The 19,677-nt window shown below is 37.9% G+C and overlaps 1 protein-coding gene across 3 annotated transcripts in view; it reads right to left on the bottom strand.

Moving 5' to 3' along the window:
- The window catches only part of LOC106056103 (hemicentin-1-like), a 31,538-nt gene extending 12,703 nt beyond the window's left edge, over positions 1–18,835 (bottom strand). Inside the window, exons 1-5 of one of the 3 annotated variants that reach the window (XM_056026125.1) lie at positions 18,671–18,835; positions 11,941–12,036; positions 7,489–7,613; positions 5,352–5,532; positions 4,217–4,411 (exon numbers count right to left, since the gene is read on the bottom strand). In XM_056026125.1, the coding sequence (XP_055882100.1) occupies positions 4,217–4,411; positions 5,352–5,532; positions 7,489–7,613; positions 11,941–12,013 (574 nt within the window). In that variant the 5' untranslated portion in view covers positions 12,014–12,036; positions 18,671–18,835. Of the gene's footprint in view, positions 1–4,216; positions 4,412–5,351; positions 5,533–7,488; positions 7,614–11,940; positions 12,045–18,670 lie in introns of all 3 variants that reach the window. The other 2 variants (XM_056026127.1, XM_056026126.1) reach the window with 2 other exon arrangements.
- Between the last annotated feature and the right edge of the window lie 842 nt (positions 18,836–19,677).

Raw genomic sequence — 19,677 nt, 5'->3', positions numbered from 1 at the left:
CAACCTATTTTTAGATTATTTCGCCCCCCCCCCTCTAGTATGTTGGCCGATTTGGTGGGGTCGGAAGGGAGCGATGGTATCAATCCCTCCCCCCCCCCCCATACACTTTCGAGTGGGGGGGGGGCGGTTCAATTTATTTCTAGAAATCACAGCTTGCTAACAGAATCAATTAAATATCTGTATGATTAAAACTTGTTATTGATATTTTAACCGATCTCTATATTATGTCGTTCCCTGTTTGCCGATTGGAGGGGGGGGGGGCGAATACCTCTACTGCCCTTCCCACCTAAACCCTTTGAGTGGGGGGGGGCGGTCCTACTTTTATGGAGAAATCATAATTTGTGAACAACATTAACTCAATTAATATATAAATTTTATATTATGTCAATCCCTTTCTGGTATCTTGCCAATTCGGTAGAGTTGGGGGGAGGGCGATTGCATGTACTGCACTCCCCACTCTAGCCCTCTGAGTGGGGGGGGGGCGGTCCTATTTTTATAGAGAATCATAGTTTGTGAACAAAATTAGTCGCCCCACCCCTATTCTTTAATGCCAAATGCTATCTTTAGCAGAAATTATTAAAGGAGCGAGGATTAATCGTTTTAACTCTACCGCCCCTCCCATTTCCAGACAGAGTTTATGTAATTTCACATTAATTTATAATAATTATTTTAAGAAAGTTAGAATTCAAACGAAATTTTTCAGTATAAGAGTCACGATTGAGATGAGTTCTAAACTCGAATGATACTCCCATAGTCCCTTTTCCCAACCTTTACTTAATTTGATATTTTGTTAGTTAAATACATTTGGGACTATAACTCACAATTTATACTTGATTTTTATTGAATATTATTTTTCGGCGTCGATCCTCAAAGCCAACATCTAAATATGTGGGTTATCTTATCTTTTCAAGGAAAAAATCGGTTTTATTTGCAATGTATTTAGGGCCTATAAATTCATATTAGAATACTTTTCAAGTACAACATTATTTGAAAAGTCCTTTTTTAGTAGTATGAATAATGAGCTTTAGGTCAGGACAATACGTTTCTGCAGTAAAGAATGCAAAAAAACGCTTTTGGCGTCGGGGCTTCGCCCCGAACTTTATTGATGAATAATGATCAGAATGCAAGAAAACGCTTTTGGCGTCGGGGCTTCGCCCCGAACTCCATTAATGAATAATGAGCAATAGATGCCAGGAGAATGCGTTTCTACATTGAAGAATTCAAGAAAACGCTTTAGGCGTCGGGGCTTCGCCCCGAACTTCATTGATGAATAATGAGCTGTAAATGCCAGGAGAATACGTTTCTGCAGTGAAGAATTCAAGAAAACGCTTTTGGCGTCGGGGCTTCGCCCCGAACTTCATTGATGAATAATGAGCAGTAGATGTCAGGAGAATACGTTTCTGCATTGAAGAATGCAAGAAAACACTTTTGGCGTCGGGGCGAAGCCCCGAGCCCCACTACAAAACCTTATAGCGCTGCCCCAGTTGTTTTGTTTTCGCCGGAGGTTGAGAAATCCTGCTTTTTTTATTCTCATATATATATATATAAGCTTGTGCTGGGAACAAGGAATGGTCCCCCAGGAATTGAAAGACTCCAACATTGTTACAATTTATAAAAATAAAGGCGACCGCTCTGATTGTAACAATTACAGAGGCATCTCACTGCTTAGCATAGTCGGAAAGGCTTTTGCTAGAGTATTACTAAAGCGATTACAGATCCTGGCAGATCGTGTTTATCCAGAGTCGCAGTGTGGCTTTAGGGCAGGAAGATCTACAACAGATATGATTTTCTCTCTGCGGCAGCTACAGGAGAAGAGCAGAGAACAAAAGCAGCCCCTCTTCATAGCTTTTATTGATTTGACCAAGGCCTTTGACCTTGTTAGCAGAAGCGGTCTGTTTGCTGTACTAGAGAGAATCGGCTGTCCAAATAAGTTAAGAAAACTAGTGTCAGCTTTTCACGAAAATATGCAGGGCACCGTTCAGTTTGAAAGTTCTTCCTCCAGGCCATTCTCCATTAAGAGCGGTGTAAAACAAGGATGTGTACTGGCCCCTACACTATTTGGCATCTTCTTCTCAGTCGTACTATCCAGTGCTTTTAAATCCCTGGAAGACGGAATATACATCCATAGCAGATCCGATGGAAGGCTCTTTAACCTGGCACGTCTTACAGCCAAAACGAAAAGGCGTCGTATCTTGATAAGGGAGCTGCTGTTTGCCGATGACGCGGCACTCGTATCTCACTCACAACGAGGTCTACAGAAGCTAGTGAACGCCTTAGCAGCTGCTTGTCAAGAGTTTAGCCTTACTATAAGTCTCTCCAAGACCGAAATCCTGGCACAAGACGTTGCAGAAATACCTATAATACAAATTGGGAACCACACCCTTTCAGTGGTGCAGGAATTTACCTACTTGGGTTCAACAATTGTCAGTAACCTAGACTTAGACATCGAGCTGACAAAAAGGATAGGAAAAGCTACCACAGCATTGGCAAAACTATCCAAGCGCGTCTGGGAAAATGGTAAATTGACCACAGCGACCAAAATCCTAGTCTACAACGCCTGTGTTGTGAGCACTCTCCTTTATGGCAGTGAAAGCTGGTCAACATACATGTACCAAGAGCACAGATTGAATAGTTTCCACTTGCGCTGCCTGAAACGCATAATGGGCATCTCTTGGAGGGACCATGTCTCCAATCAGGAAGTTTTGAGATTGGCCAATATGAACAGCATGTATGCTCTCCTGACACAAAGGAGATTACGCTGGCTCGGACATGTCACCCGCATGCCAGATGGTAGAATCCCGAAAGATATCTTATATGCTGAGCTTGTGGAAGGAGTCAGACCCAAGGGCCGCCCAAGACTAACATATAGAGATGTCTGCAAGCGAGACATGAGAGCCTCAGGCATCAGTGAAAGTATGTGGGAAAACATAGCCAAAGACCGGAGTGCATGGAGACAGACTGTGCGTGCTGGGACAACCCTTGCTGAGAATAAAAGAATTGAAGCGGCTTTAATCAAGAGGGAAAAAAAGAAAGCTGCCCTGTCTGCTAGCCCTAAATCAAAGGCATACAAATGTACGAATTGTGGCAAAGTCTGCCGTTCTGGAATTGGCTTGATTAGCCACACCAGATTCTGCCCCGTCTCAAGATTAAGCCAAAACCAGTGACTCACTTGGGCGCATCCATTGCCTTTCGAGACAAAAGGAGCCATATATATATATATATATATATATATATATATATATATATATGATATATATGTGTGTGTGCTGTACGCACGTTTATGCATAGGGTTAGGGTTTACTGGGAGTTAGGGTTAGGGTTTGGAAAATAAATCGCCCCCCCCCACTCCAAAGTTTTGGATCCGCCAGTGCCTCCTCCAATGGCTTTGTAATATACAGTGTGTTTACGCAACTCTTCTTAGTCACCCATACACAGCCAGACATACACACACACACACAGCTTCATCCAGTTACCCTGACTGTACTCTAACACAACCACCACACATACAATAACAGAAGTCACTTTTACTAAGAGACTAAGACTGCTTTCTTGATCCTAATGGAAATGTGTTGTGATTACAAGGACTCTTTCCTCATATAAAGACAACACAACAGAAACATACTCATAAATACAACAGACAACATAAAGAGTTCATTCAGCGACTACACACAGACATCTTGGTCCTTTTCATGTTTCCTGATCAACGAGTGGCGTTGATATAGTCTGACTGAGTAAGGAACGAACGAGTTTTTGTACCGCTCGGTTCTAGTCTTTATAGATAGAAGTCGCCCACTTCGCGACGATTTGACCTAGTTATGATGGAGCGGGTGGCTGTTGTCTTCCAATATTTTTTCGATTTTTCTGAGACTGTTTTGTTCAAAAAGTTCATTTAAATTTGGTAATGTTGTGCTTGTGGTTTTAGATGCTTCTTTTATGAGATTGTCTAAGCGGCGCAACAGTTTAGATGAAGCGTTGCTTTGCCAACAAGTTATTCCATATATACACTATTAGCAGATTTTGCATAGTTAAAAATTATCTAGGATCTTCTCATTTAGTTTAAAGAACTGGACATATAGAATACACACACATTTACACACACACACACACATATATATTATATATAACAACTGTCACACATACAAAGCCAGACATACATACACTGTCAGCCTACTTCGATTTAAAAGGAATACTCTTGAACGATCTAGTTTAGTTTTACCTGGACAATAAAAGTTGATCATGCATGGCTGGGACTGGACATTTTCATAGTCGTTGCGGTCACAGCTGTCACAGACCTTAGCCCTGGACCTCCAGCCAGCACCGCACGAGACAGAGCAGGGTGACCACTGCTCCCAAACAATCAGCTGACCATTGTCGTCTCGTGGAGGGGGGCGGTCAGGGTCAATGTGATATTCTGTAAACAATACATAAAATAAGGTTTATGAATATGGCATCAAATTTATATCTGCGATCAATGATATAGGTAAATTACTCAAAGAACTAAGCAATGAGCTAAACGAATGGCGATTGTTTGACAGTTGTGCACAAATCAATGAATAAGATAAGATAGTTTATTTATCCAATCAAATGGAAATTCAGTTTGACTACGACAACCTCAGCGTAACTACTTTACAAAAACAATATGGATGAAAAATTCGAACAACATTCACTTACGAAACCACATACACATTCACAACCAGCGCTTTATGAGTTTGACTTCTATGTACTTCTCGATGACGACAGCTGATGTTGTAACACTATGACTGATAGTGGAATAAAGGAGTTTTTAAATCTTTCTGTTTTATTCCTAATGGAAAGGAGACGACCACTTCGTTCATTTCTTATGCAATGTAGGTAATTCGGTTTTAGTATCATGTTTACACGAAAACAATAAAGCAACGATTGATTATAATGAGAAGGTTGATTAGGGCTGAACGGTTGGCACCATTAGCTAAACGCACCGAGTGTCATCAACGCCTCTTGAGTTTAGTATCATTCTATGATTAAGAATCTGGCCTAACAAAAGATTGGTCTCTATATTTGTGCTTTATATTGTATTGGGAGGCGCGGTGGCTGAGCGGTAAAGCGGGTTCGAATCCTGGTGAAGACTGTTTTTTTTTTAATATTGGGATCATTAGGCGCCTCTGAGTTCTGAGTCTACCCAGTTCTAATGGGTACCTGGCATGTTTGTCGTTGAGCTGGCCACATGACACCTTCTTTAGCCGTGAGCCACAGAAACAGATGACCTTTACATCATCTGCCCTATAGATCTCAAGGTCTGAAAGGGGAACTTTACTTTATATTGTCGATGAAAGTATGTGAGCAATGAATTGTTCTGAATAAATTAAATTTACCGACACGAACAGCTTGAGTCGGCCATAAAAGTTTAGCAGTTGAACTAGATGTGGTCGCTGTTGTTGGAGTGGTTAGTTCTGGAGTGACTGTCTGCTTGTCAAGGATCTCTTCTCTCGGACCACTTTTGACCTCAATATCTGGACAAGGTGTACACTGGAAGCGATTTCGTCCCAATTTCACCTGCGAAAGGACAAAAAAACCAAACTGATAACATCCGAAACAAGAAAATCATTTAAAATACTTTGAAAAATACTTTTTTTTTAAAAGACAATAGGCCTCCTTTATATAACTTATAGAGTGATTGTTTTTCTCTTCATAACAAATGATTGTTAGATTAAAAAAAAAACAACAATGGAACATTTTTAACTTGCCCCCCTCTCACCCCTTCCTCCGAGAATCCTGGGCGAGTGTATAGATCAGCGGTTCTCAACCTTTTAAACTCGGCGACCCCATTTTATATTCCCCCACTCTGCCGCGACCTCCCCCCCCCCACACACACATACAGCAATAGAAGAGTAGACAATAACAATACATATTTTCGATGGTCTTAGGCGACCCCTGGCAAATCGTCAATCGACCCCCAAGGGGGTCGCGACCCACAGGTTGAGAACCCCTGGTATAGATCTTGTGCTAATACGTTTATATTACGTCATTGTTTGTTGTGTATGTTTTGTGCGAAAGAAAAGGATGTGACAGACATACAAAAAAAAACTACTAGTATAGACACAAAGTCTTTGTTGTTATTATTATTATTGTTATTAAGTTATATTAAGTTATTAGTGACTACAGTATGTTATATATTTATCTGTGACAACAGAACAGATCTACTACACTTTATAATATCACCTCCAGCCTCCTGGTTCCAAGAAGTTCTGACTTAAATAGAGGTATTGTTTCAATATGAAACGATACAAATAGTGTGAATGAAACACACACACACAAATAAGTTGAATGAAAAAATAAAAAGTCGTCTGCATGACTAAACAAGGTAGGTAACCTCTTTCAGAACTTGCGATCTAGGGGGCAGATGATGTGAAGTTCATCTGTTTCTTTGGCCGACAGTTTAACGATGGTGTCATGTGACCATCACAACAAACAACTTCAATGTATGTCAGGAACTAGGGATGTTGAAGCATCGAGTCTTCATCGGGATATAAACTTGCTTTGAAAGACAAGCCAAGCGCTCTGCCACTCAGCCACCACGACCTATTGAGTCTTATCTTATCTTAACTTGTCTTATAAAATACAGAAACTACTTTTAAAAAGAAGCTGATTACGTCCTACGCGTGTTCCTAGGTCAATTCATGTTAACCAATGACTTAAATTCTGCCAAGTCACTGGTTTTCCTGCCTAGCTCAGGCAACCCATTCCATGCTCAAATAGCACTAGGGAAGAAGGAGCATTTGTACAAATTTGTCCTAGCATATGGAACAAGGAGTGTGTCTTCATCTTTGTGTCTATCTGAGTATTTTATTAAATTTTGTTTTTGTATTTGAAGATTATGGTTCAGTGTTTTATGTATAAATGCTACTTTAATTTAAGTCTTCTATCCTGAAATAACTCTCAATAACTGAGATTTTTCAGGGTTGAAAGACAAGCCCTAATTTTATTCTTATTTCTGTAATTCATCTAATTCTTTTTGCAAAGTTTCTGTATCTTGTGTGTGTTTTTTTATTGTTCTATATTTTGTGAAAAAAAGAAGTTAAGTTCCCCTGCAGACCTTGTGGTCTATTGGGCAGATAGGGCCTGCGGTTAACGAGGGTGTCATGTAGCCAGCACAACGACCAATCGCCTTTACTTTTCCCCAGCTAATATCAGGTACCCATTAGAGCTAGGTGTACTCAGAGACGCCCAAATATCCCGAAATTTTAAATTCCAGTCTTCACCAGGATTCTTTACCGCTCAGCCACCGCGCCTCAAATATTGTGTAATCGTCTGCAAATAATCTGCCTTTAGTTCCTGAACTAACGCAATTTGGTAAATCATTTTAGTAAATTAAAAATAGTAGTGGACCTAAGACTGTTCCTTTAATGTTATTGGTGTTGATTTAGAGTAATTTATTATTACATTGAATACCGCACTACAAATACAAACTACTTGAAACAAGCAATTAAAGCTCTTGGTTTATTTTCTAACCTTTTTGTCAGCAAAACCTTCTCCTCTACCCTTGCAGCAAGCGGCTTTGTCTAAATAGTTCTCCTTCTTTAAATATCCGCCACACTGGTTCCGCTTTTTTAAGCGTCGGTAGCAGAAGAAACGACCTGAAGAATTGAAATGACATCAATCAGAGTTGGTGAGCAACGTCACACACACCTGTAGCTTAATTAATAGGTCAAGGTCGTAAGATAAAGTAACGAAACAAATTTCTAGGCCATATTGAATCTTGTCTGGACCTGATATGTAACTGCGGCTAGGAATGTGAAAGGGGGATTAACGCTGTTATTTAAAGGGGAGATAAATCACACTTTCGTTGTATGATACAACTTGTGAATTAAGATCTAGGTTCACAGTTAGCAATAAACAAACAACCACAATTAGTGTCATGGCGGAGAAAAATACTTTATTTTATTGAACGCTGGCACCTTTGCGCACCATGTTAACAAAGTTGCAGACAGCAGTGGCGTAGTAGGTGGGAGGGGAAGAAGGGGGAGACTTTGAAAATCCCCGGGACCCCACATGAAGGGGGCCTCCAATTGAGTGTTTTTTTCACATTAAATATTATGCAAAATTCAGGGGCCCTCAAATAGGTCAAGCCCCCGGGCCTCAAATTATGAAAATTCCTAGTTACGCCCCTTGCAGACAGGTTTTTTTTTTTTTTTTTTTTTATTTTGGCCTTTTTTTTAAACCAAAATTTTTTATTCTGGTATAAACTTTGTCACATGTAAATTATGAGTGAGTCTGGTGTGAATGTACACTTTGGTTTCTTATAGTTATAATGTTTTTTGTTTGGTGTAATGCACAAATTGTAAGACAAATTTCCTTACAGATAATAAAGATTATTATTATTATTATTATTGTTATTTCAAATTACATTTCCAGAAGAGACAAAACAATTTAGTAATTCTCTGGATCTTCCGTTCCTGAAGTCACGTCTGTATTATATAAGATACGAAGATAAAATCAAACGCCCAATTTCTCTCTTACAGTGATTCTTTTTTTTTACAAAACTTATTTTTTCGATTGGTTTACTGTTTCCAAAAGTTGACATTGCCACAAACACACGAGACAAACAAAGCATGTTTCATGGTCTCACAACAAGAAATGCAAAACTTCCGCAGAAATTTTTCAGTTCATTTGGTTGTCCTTATTTTATTCTATATAATACAGACGTTACTTCAAAAAAAAAGAAGATGATTACGTTCTACGAGTCATGCATGACTTAACCAATGACTTAAATTCTGCCAAGTCACTGGTTTTCCTGGCTGGCTCAGGCAACCCATTCCATGCTCTAATAGCACTAGGGAAGAAGGAGCACTTGTACAAATTTGTCCTAGCATATGGAAGAGGAATGTGACTTTATTTTTGTGTCTTTCTGAGTATTTTATTAGATTTTCACTCTGTAGACCAGTGTTTCCAAAACTTTTACCTTAATGGAATACTTCGCACATTCTCAGTATATAGCAGAACACTTTGATTATTTTTAGAAAGATTAATTCTAATGGTGGCCGACTAGTTAATTATTCCAGTAGTTCGTGGAACAGCTATTCAGGCTTCGCGGAACACTGGGGTTCCGAGGAACACAATTTGGGAAACACTGATCTAGACACGTGAAGGTCCTCATACTTTCCACATAGGCTTACATCTCAGACAAAACGAAATGCTTGAGCTAGGGATTTGTTTAAGGGCACTGTCTTTCATATTAAACAATATTAATATGTCAGAAATTTCTATTAAACATGATAGAACATTTTAATGAATGGTGTTTTGTCATTACTCAGTCATTATCAAATTGTAAATGAGGTTTGCATTTCGTACCATAATAATCAGTACTAATGGATATCAACTCAACAAGATTTACGATCAACCAAAAACGATTATAATCATTAACGAGTACATTTTACTAAAGAGCGTTGAAATAAAGGTGATAAACAATTTGCATATTTAGACAACACCAGCCATAAGCTTGCAGAAGTTGACGAGTAAAGATGGCATCAGGAAAGATATTAAGTGCCAAAAACGAATGCTGTGTCCACTTAAAGGGAATGCTGTTTATTGCTGTTTTTAATTTTAAGAACCAATGTAATCAATCCATTTCCAATAAAGATCAATAAGACAAAAGATTAGGCTATATTAAGTGTAATTGTATCAATGATGCAACTATAGCTAAGGGTCAAGGGAACTAATTCAACTTATACTATCACATCTGTCATGTACGATTTCTTTCCCTTGTTCATGACACAAAACAAAATAATTAATTACCAATAGCTAATAAACTAATTATAATGGCATAATAGTGAGGCCCTATGTGTGACACTAATATGTTCAATGTTTGGGTCACAAACTTTAGTTTGGACTGCTATTTCAATTGCGATACTCTTTAATGATAAGTACTCCTTTCCACTTGTTCTGTCTGATCTAAGAGCATAGGTAGTATCTAGAATTCTAGATCAACTGAGTTTTCGAGTATTATATCGTACATTCAGATTTCAATGAAACAAATCAATGAGCACTTTTAAAGTTGATCCAAGTCTAAACCTCCCGCAGGACGAAGGGGGATGTCAGCGGGCAGGGTATGACCCGGTACCAACGAGTCGACCGAAAGACAGTCCAGAGCGCATACCGCACGACTAGGAAGTAGATTATCTAAGGCTAAGACTAAGAGACTAAGACTAAGAGACTAAGACTAAGAGACCAAGACTAAGAGACTAAGACTAAGAGACTAAGACTTAGAGACTAAGACTAAGAGACTAAGACTAAGAGACTAAGACTAAGAGACCAAGACTAAGAGACTAAGACTAAGAGACTAAGACTAAGAGACTAAGACTAAGAGACTAAGACTAAGAGACTAAGACTAAGAGACTAAGACTAAGAGACTAAGACTAAGAGACTAAGACTAAGAGACTAAGACTAAGAGACCAAGACTAAGAGACTAAGACTAAGAGACTAAGACTAAGAGACTAAGACTAAGAGACTAAGACTAAGAGACTAAGACTAAGAGACTAAGACTAAGAGACTAAGACTAAGAGACTAAGACTAAGAGACTAAGACTAAGACTAAGAGACTAAGACTAAGAGACTAAGACTAAGAGACTAAGACTAAGAGACTAAGACTAAGACTAAGAGACTAAGACTAAGACTAAGAGACTAAGACTAAGAGACTAAGACTAAGAGACTAGGACTAAGAGACTAAGACTAAGAGACTAAGACTAAGAGACTAAGACTAAGAGACTAAGACTAAGAGACTAAGACTAAGAGACTAAGACTAAGAGACTAAGACTAAGAGACTATGACTGCTTTATTGATCCTTATGGAAATTTGTTGTGATTATAAAGACTCTTTTCACATATAAAAACTACACAACAGAAACATTCAACTTCAACTCTGAAGGAACATCCGAAACGAGTAAAACATTTTGCTAACATTTTGCAGGACGCAGTCAAGTTTCCTTTTCAGACCTTGTGGCCTATAGGGCAGAATTTAAGTCATTGGTTAATATGCATGACTAGATGCATGACGCGTAAGACGTAATCATCTTCTTTTTTTGTGGTGACGTCTGTATTATATAAGATACGATGATGTAAAGATCATCTGTTTCTGTGGCCCACGGTTAACGAGGGTGTCATGTGGCCAGCACAACGACCAACCGACTTTAAAGTATCCCATCTAATGTCAGGTACCCATTAGAGCTGGGTGGACCCAGATGCACCCAAAGATCCCGAAATTTAAAAATTCCAGGATTCGAACCGGGAACCTCGGATCGGAAGCCAAGCGCTCTACCGCTCAACCACCGCGCCTCTGCAAGACGCAGAGAACGACCAAAAAGAACGTGACGACGCAGTGTACTAGATGAAGTCGAGAGGACATGAAAGAGCATTAAAAAAATAGCAAGAGACGTGGAGAGTGACGTGTTTTTACTGTGGTTCTATGTTCCATGTCCTATGTTCCATGTCCTATGTTCAATGTTCCATGTCCTATGTCCTATGTTCAATGTCCTATGTTCAATGTTCTATGTTCCATGTCCTATGTTCCATGTCCTATGTTCCATGTCCTATGTTCAATGTCCTATGTTCAATGTTCTATGTTCCATGTTCCATGTCCTATGTTCAATGTTCTATGTTCCATGTCCTATGTTCAATGTTCTATGTTCCATGTCCTATGTTCAATGTTCTATGCTCCATGTCCTATGTTCCATGTTCTATGTTCCATGTCCTATGTTCCATGTCCTATGTTCTATGTTCCATGTCCTATGTTTCATGTTCTATGTTCCATGTTCTATGTTTCATGTTCCAGAAAAGACATTATGATGATGATGATGATAGACCTTTGCTGTAAAACAACTTTGTTATCAGGCTAAAGAGAATTTAAAAAAAAAAAAAGTAAAATTTTGCAAACGTCCCTTAGCTTTATGTATAAATCAATAAAAACTTACCTTCAACAGTAAGCACCAGCCAAATGAGAGTCAGTGACACAATACATTTGACAGCTCGATGTGTGGCTCTCATTGCAGTGTTTCACGTGTTCAAGGCTATGTCATTGAATACCAAAAAAAACCAAAGTGGAAATATAATGAGCTTGTAAATGTTAGCAATCATTCATTTCCCTCTTTACCCCTTTTACGATAGACGCACAGCTTTACTTAAGAACAATCATTACTTTCCTACGACGCACTGTCACGTGATTTCTTAAACTTAGTCACTTCATTTCTGCGTACGTCTAAACATCATTTCCACCTAGTCACTTCATTTCTACGTACGTCTAAACATCATTTCCTCCTAGTCACTTCATTTCTACGTACGTCTAAACATCATTTCCTCCTAGTCACTTCATTTCTGCGTACGTCTAAACATCATTTCCACCTAGTCACTTCATTTCTACGTACGTCTAAACATCATTTCCTCCTAGTCACTTCATTTCTACGTACGTCTAAACATCATTTCCACCTAGTCACTTCATTTCTACGTACGTCTAAACATCATTTCCTCCTAGTCACTTCATTTCTACGTACGTCTAAACATCATTTCCACCTAGTCACTTCATTTCTACGTACGTCTAAACATCATTTCCACCTAGTCACTTCATTTCTACGTACGTCTAAACATCATTTCCTCCTAGTCACTTCATTTCTACGTACGTCTAAACATCATTTCCACCTAGTCACTTCATTTCTACGTACGTCTAAACATCATTTCAACCTAGTCACTTTATTTCTGCGTATGTCTAAGCATCATTTCCACATAGTCACTTCATTTCTACGTATGTCTAAACATCATTCCCACCTAGTCACTTAATTTCTACGTGTGTCTAAACATCATTCCCACCTAGTCACTTCATTTCTACGTACGTCTAAACATCATTTCCACCTAGTCACTTTATTTCTGCGTATGTCTAAACATCATTTCCACCTAGTCACTTTATTTCTACGTATGTCTAAGCATCATTTCCACCTAGTCACTTTATTTCTACGTACGTCTAAGCATCATTTCCACCTAGTCACTTTATTTCTGCGTATGTCTAAGCATCATTTCCACCTAGTCACTTCATTTCTACGTACGTCTAAACATCATTTCCACCTAGTCACTTTATTTCTGCGTATGTCTAAACATCATTTCCACATAGTCACTTTATTTCTACGTATGTCTAAGCATCATTTCCACCTAGTCACTTTATTTCTACGTATGTCTAAACATCATTTCCACCTAGTCACTTTATTTCTACGTATGTCTAAGCATCATTTCCACCTAGTCACTTTATTTCTACGTATGTCTAAGCATCATTTCCACCTAGTCACTTTATTTCTACGTATGTCTAAACATCATTTCCACCTAGTCCATTAATTTCTACGAATGTCTAAACATAATTTCCACCTAGTCACTTTATTTCTACGTATGTCTAAACATCATTTCCACCTAGTCACTTTATTTCTGCGTGTGTGTAAACATCATTTCCACCTAGTCACTTTATTTCTGCGTGTGTGTAAACATCATTTCCACCTAGTCACTTTATTTCTGCGTGTGTGTAAACATCATTTCCACCTAGTCACTTTATTTCTGCGTGTGTGTAAACATCATTTCCACCTAGTCACTTTATTTCTACGTATGTCTAAGCATCATTTCCACCTAGTCACTTTATTTCTATGTATACTACACATATCATTTCTTCTTATGCCCCATATGTCCTTCCTATAGTTTGTATCCATTACCATTATATATATATAACCACCGCAACCACATATATATATATATATATATATATATATATATATATATATATATATATATATATATATATATATATATATATATATATATATATATATATATAAGAATTATTTTTTTTTTATATAAATTAATTATCTATCTTATAAATTAAAGACGTTACGTCAAAAAGAAGATGATTACGTCCTACGCATTTCATGTGTCAATCTGATCATTCATGCTAATCAGAAACTCTGCTAAGTCGTTGGTTTTCCTTGCTGATTCAGGCAACCCGTTCATTCAATGGAATTGGAAAAGAATTAAGGAGCATTTGTAGGAATTCGTCCAAGTATATGAAATAAGAAATGTGTCTATCTTTGTGTCTTTTTGAGTATTTTATTAGATTTTGTTTATTTGTGTTTAATGAATTATCATCATTCGCTGTGTAATCTTCTGTACTGACGTGTCTCTAAATTAAATGATTTACTAATGGTGTTACGGTTAGGGTTTATTAAATGTGAATATTCATTTGTTATAAATCTATTTTATAATTGTTATAATTTCTTTATGCTTCCTTGAGTTGAGGGATCTCAAACAGTACACACATATGCTAATATTGGCGTAACTAAAGTTAAATAGCATTTTAGTTTTATAATCCTATTTGATTGGAAGAAATTCATTAATTATGATTTTATATTATGAGGTCTATAATGTCTCATTCTATTTATTTCTTGCAATGCATCAATATTGCAAGGAGACTTTCCAGTGAGTTTTGTACAATGAGGTTCTTCTATAGCTATAGGAATCATGAGCATTATGTAAAGCATGTTTAAAATGTACACATTATCCTTATCTTTAGTATCTATAGTAGTGGACCTGAGTTTACTGTTATTGGTGTTGATATAGAGCTATATATTATTACAGTTTGTTAACTCCTTATCGGAAAATTTTTATTCCACTGATGCAATCAGGATGGCTGCCTGGTCGTGCGGTTTGCACGCTGGACTGTCGTTCAGATTTATCGATGGTCCCGGGTTCAAACCCTGCCCGCTCCCATCCCCCGTCGTCCTGCGGGAGGTTTGGACTAGGAAGTAATTATCTTCAACTCTGAAGGAACATCCGAAACATGTAAAACAAACAACAAACAACAATCTTATCTTATCTTATATAATACAGACGTTACTTCAAAAAAGAAGATGATTACGTCCTACGCGTCATGCATTTAGTCATGCATATTAACCAATGACTTAAATTCTGCCAAGTCACTGGTTTTCCTGGCTAGCTCAGGCAACCCATTCCATGCTCTAATAGCACTAGGGAAGAAGGAGTATTTGTACAAATTTGTCCTAGCATATGGGACGAGGAATGTGCCTTTATCTTTGTGTCTTTCAGAGTATTTTATTAAATTTTGTTTTTGTATTTGAAGATTATGGTTCAGTGTTTTATGTATTATTGCTACTTTACTTTTGAGCCTTCTGTCCTGAAGGCTTTCTAAATTTAGTGATTTTACTAAAGGTGTTACTCTAGTCAAATGTGAATATTCGTTTGTTATGAATCGCACTGCTCTATTTTGTGTCTGTTCCAGTTTCTTAATGTTTTCTTGAGTTGAGGGGTCCCAAACAGAGGATGCATATTCTATTATTGGCCTAACCAAGGTTAAATAACATTTTAGTTTTATGTTCTTATTTGATTTATAGAAATTTCTTTTAATAAATCCTAATGCTTTGTTTGATTTTTGTGTAGTTTCATCAATATGTGGATTGACATATTGGCAATGGACCATCGATGCCAAAATATTTTAAATTTTTAAGAAAACTATGATGGTGAACTTTGTCAAAAGCCTTGGAAAAAAATCTAATAACATCGCAATTATTTGCTCGCTATTATCTAAACCTTTTGAAAAATGATCAGTAAGTCCTATTAGTTGTGTTTCACATGATCTTATCTTATAAATTACTGATGTTCCTTCAAAAGAAAATTGTGTCCTAGTTGTATCCATGTGGAGGCGCGGTGGCTGAGCGGTAAAGCGCTTGGCTTCCGTACCGGGGGTCCGGGGTTCGAATCCTGGTCAAGACTGGGATTTTTAATTTCGGGATCTTCGGGCGCCTCTGAGTCCACCCAGCTCTAATGGGTACCCGACAATAGTTGGGGAAAAGTAAAGGCGGTTGGTCGTTGTGCAGGCCACCCACAGAATCAGATGACCTTTACATCATCTGCCCTGTAGACCACAAGGTCTGAAAGGGGAACTTTATTATTTTTTTTTTGTATCAATGTGTTAACCTAATCGTGTATGTTAATGGATGTCTGCCTGGTCGTGCGGTTTGCACGCTGGACTGTCGTTCAGATTCATCGATGGTCCCGGGTTCAAACCCTGCCTGCTCCCATCCCCCGTTGTCCTGCGGGAGGTTTGGACTAGGAAGAAATTATCTTCAACTCTGAAGGAACATCCGAAACATATCAAACATTTTACAACAAACAATTATAGACTTCAATTCAGTCAACCCACTCCATGCTCTAAGAGCCACTACCGAAGAAGGAGCACTTGTAGGAATCATTCCAAACACGTGAAACAAAAATTGATTATTCAGGTTTTAAAAATGTGACATGGCTATGCTTAGAATTTTCTGTTTAGAGTCATGCCCTGGGCCTCCACTTCTTTAAATCCGACCCTGCTACTTCCAGACACAATTTTTATAGAATCCTAATCTAGATTCCGGGGAATGGTATATGATCAAGACACCGCGGTATGACTTGATAGATTTATGGCTTTGATTTTCGGATGTATTCTGGAAGTAATGTCCTAACTGGCCAGTCGGAAATATCGAAAGTTGGAAATATTTTTAGGGGGATTTGTTTTACAACGGAGGCTTTGACTGGTGGAATACACTCCCTTTGTTTTAACATTGGGGGGGGGGGGGCTTCTTTTCTGTTACACGTCAGTATTGCGAAACAAAAAGAATGGGCTTATAGCAGAAGATGAAATGAAATATTATGAGTAAAGTAAACTGATTGTTACAAACCTTACACATCTCTATGTCTGTCTGGTACAATTTTTGTACAAGTTATTTCTCCCACACCCACTCTCGGATCAAGTTGAAACCTCACACAATTATTAGTCGTACCTAACAAAAACTTTAAATAATAATAAAACAAAATTAACAAGTTAGTGAATCAATTAGTGTCAATTCAATAATTTTGTTTTACATTGAAAAAGACAACTTATTCCTACAGTATTGAGAAATATGGCAGTAATGTTGCCGTTTTTTCCCTTTGATAAGCTTTGTTTTTTATAATGATTTTTGGGGGTTTAAACTTGTAAGTAAAATATCTGGATGGAATGAGGACAAGCTTGTAATTTGTTAGGTACATACATGTACTATGCTTTAAATCTTGTCATTGCTTTTTATAGTTTCACTGTTACTTTATAATCTTAATCTTGTGGGAAGCGTGGTCGAGAGGCCAAGTGCGCTTGAACTTGGCTTGGCTTGGCTACCTAGAAGGGGGCTCGAGGTTCGACACCCGACTCGGGCAGAGTTGTGTTTACTGAGCGCCTAAAGGCAGCACGGAAAACCAACTCCTAGATACCCCCTCCGCCCCCCACTGGTCCACAAATAAGATTGGACCAAAAAGCGCTCTAAGCATGCTATAAGCATGAAAGTAGCGCTATATAAAGCTATAATAATAATAATATTACTTCATAATCTCTATATTAGTTTATAATATCTATATTACTTTATAATCTTAATGTTCCTTTATAGCCTAATGTCAACATTACTTTATAATCATAATGTTTACTTTATTATCTTTATGCTACTTTATAAACTCTATCATATCTTATATGATACAGACGTTACTTCAAAAAAGAAGATTACGTCCTACGCGTCATGCATTCAGTCATGCATATTAACCAACGACTTAAATTCTGCCAAGTCACTGGTTTTTACCTCCAGATTTCAAGATTACTATATCCTAGACCAAAGTTTCTCAAACTGGGGTACGCTGACCTCCAGGGGTCTGCCAGACCTCAGAAAGATGAAAATTGTATACAATGAAAATTAAAACAGGTTAATCCGATCGTAAAACTTGAATAGTAATCCACTCGTCCATCACTACTGCTTGATATGTCTATTACGTACAATTCTATAACCACCTAAATAAAAGATTAGAAGACATTCTTCACTTGAATATACCCGACTGTGCGTTGAGCCGTTTTGCACGTGAAGATATATCGCTGGAAATATCCACAAACGAAAAACTTAAACCAATATTTAATCACGGATATCAGAAATTCTGCATTGCGGGTCATTTGAAAGAAGTTCCGTTCTGTAGTTCGGTACAACGTGGATTCATGGCCTTAATGAACCTCATCACAAACAAAAGAATCCGACTCGAAATTTGTGTTCTTTGAACCGGGCATAAATGCACTCACAAAATCTCATCCACCTCATCCAAGTCATTAATTTTTTTTATAAATTGTATTTTAAACAAAAGTTATAGCATAGATACCATGATGAATGGTTCTGTAAATATTCTTTTCTTTTCATGTTTATTTTATAGTATCCATTCGTATAGCCTTTTCATTTAGCGGTTCGTGGGCTAGTTTTGACTATATAAAGAGGTCCCCGAGTTAAAAAAGTTTAAGAACCTCTGTTCTATACCAAACCTTTCCCAGGACGGCGGGAGAACGCGACTTTCAGTCCAGAGCGCATGCCATAGATTATGATTGTCATTCATAATAAATCGACTTCGGCCTCTTTTATTTACACATATACAAAAACAGATATCATTGTTATTTTCACCATAAGAAAAAACTAATTTGCTTATATTTAGTAAATTTAACCAAATTATTACAGAACTGATAAAAACACAAAATATTGTCTAGTCCTTAACGTTATATCTATGTAAGTGTCATCATTATCCTTAGAAAATACAGAGGGAAAAAAAAATCTGCAAAGCAAGACTTACCAACCTTGCAAGGCACAAGAGCTCTCCAAATTTCATTAACTCCGTCAGGCTGTAAAACATGAGTAGCCGTTCCTTCTCCTGGTCTGAATGAAAATCTAGAGAACACTTTGCCTTTGCCTACGGCAAGAAGGAAGAAATGAACAAACGCAGAGACAACACGCCCCTCCTCCCCCTTTTTTTACGCTCGATCCATTTGGCCAGATTTTTTTCATTATTTTTGAAATAGCCTTGAAGACTTGCATTGCTCTGGCTGGGAGTGAAAGGAAGGAAGTGAGTTTTTTTTTTTTCTTAAGAACAAGAGAAGGGAAGAGTTTTGAAAAAAATTTGTTTGGGTTGGGGGTGGGGGGTAAGCCGGCAGTTAAACTAATTACGTGAAGGGGTGAAGAGGGGGGGCTAATGCTCCGTCTGAATGACCGTTCTAAAAGGAAGCGAACTTATTTAAGTGGCCAGTTTGTAACACTCCAGATGAATGAAGCTTGTTTAGTCTGACCAGTTGTGAGACGTAGGTCACGTGGTTAGTGGATGTGTGAGAGACGGGGAAGTTACTCTAATCGGAAGATCTAAAGAACAGACGAGATTTTTTTATCCTTTTGAAAGGAGTGAAGGGACGAGGGGGGGGGAGTGATGCTGATTGAGGTTAGAGGAAAATAAAATGACTTGATCGAACTTTCATTTATTTTCTTTAGTCTGACATTTTTTTTTTATTTTGTTCTTATCGTCATAGGCGTAGCTAGGGTGAGGGGAAGGAGTGAGAGAATTTGAAAATCCCCTTAATGAGTGTTTTTTTTTTTTTACATTATATATTAAATATTACGCAAAATGCACGGGCAAGGTAAATCGTTCGGGCCCCCAGAGGATGGCAAAATCTTAGCTACGCCACTGCTTATCGGTTGAGACAATTTTCGTAAAATATATAACTCTATCTAAAAGAAAACATAAGTTTAAGTTCCCCTTTCAGTTCTTGTGATGTTAAAGTCATCTGTTTCTTTGGCCAACAGTTAACGAGG

This window comes from Biomphalaria glabrata, chromosome 4 (genome assembly GCF_947242115.1).
Source record: "Biomphalaria glabrata chromosome 4, xgBioGlab47.1, whole genome shotgun sequence".
Lineage (NCBI taxonomy): Eukaryota > Metazoa > Mollusca > Gastropoda > Planorbidae > Biomphalaria > Biomphalaria glabrata.
This window is presented reverse-complemented; position numbering and strand designations above follow the sequence as displayed.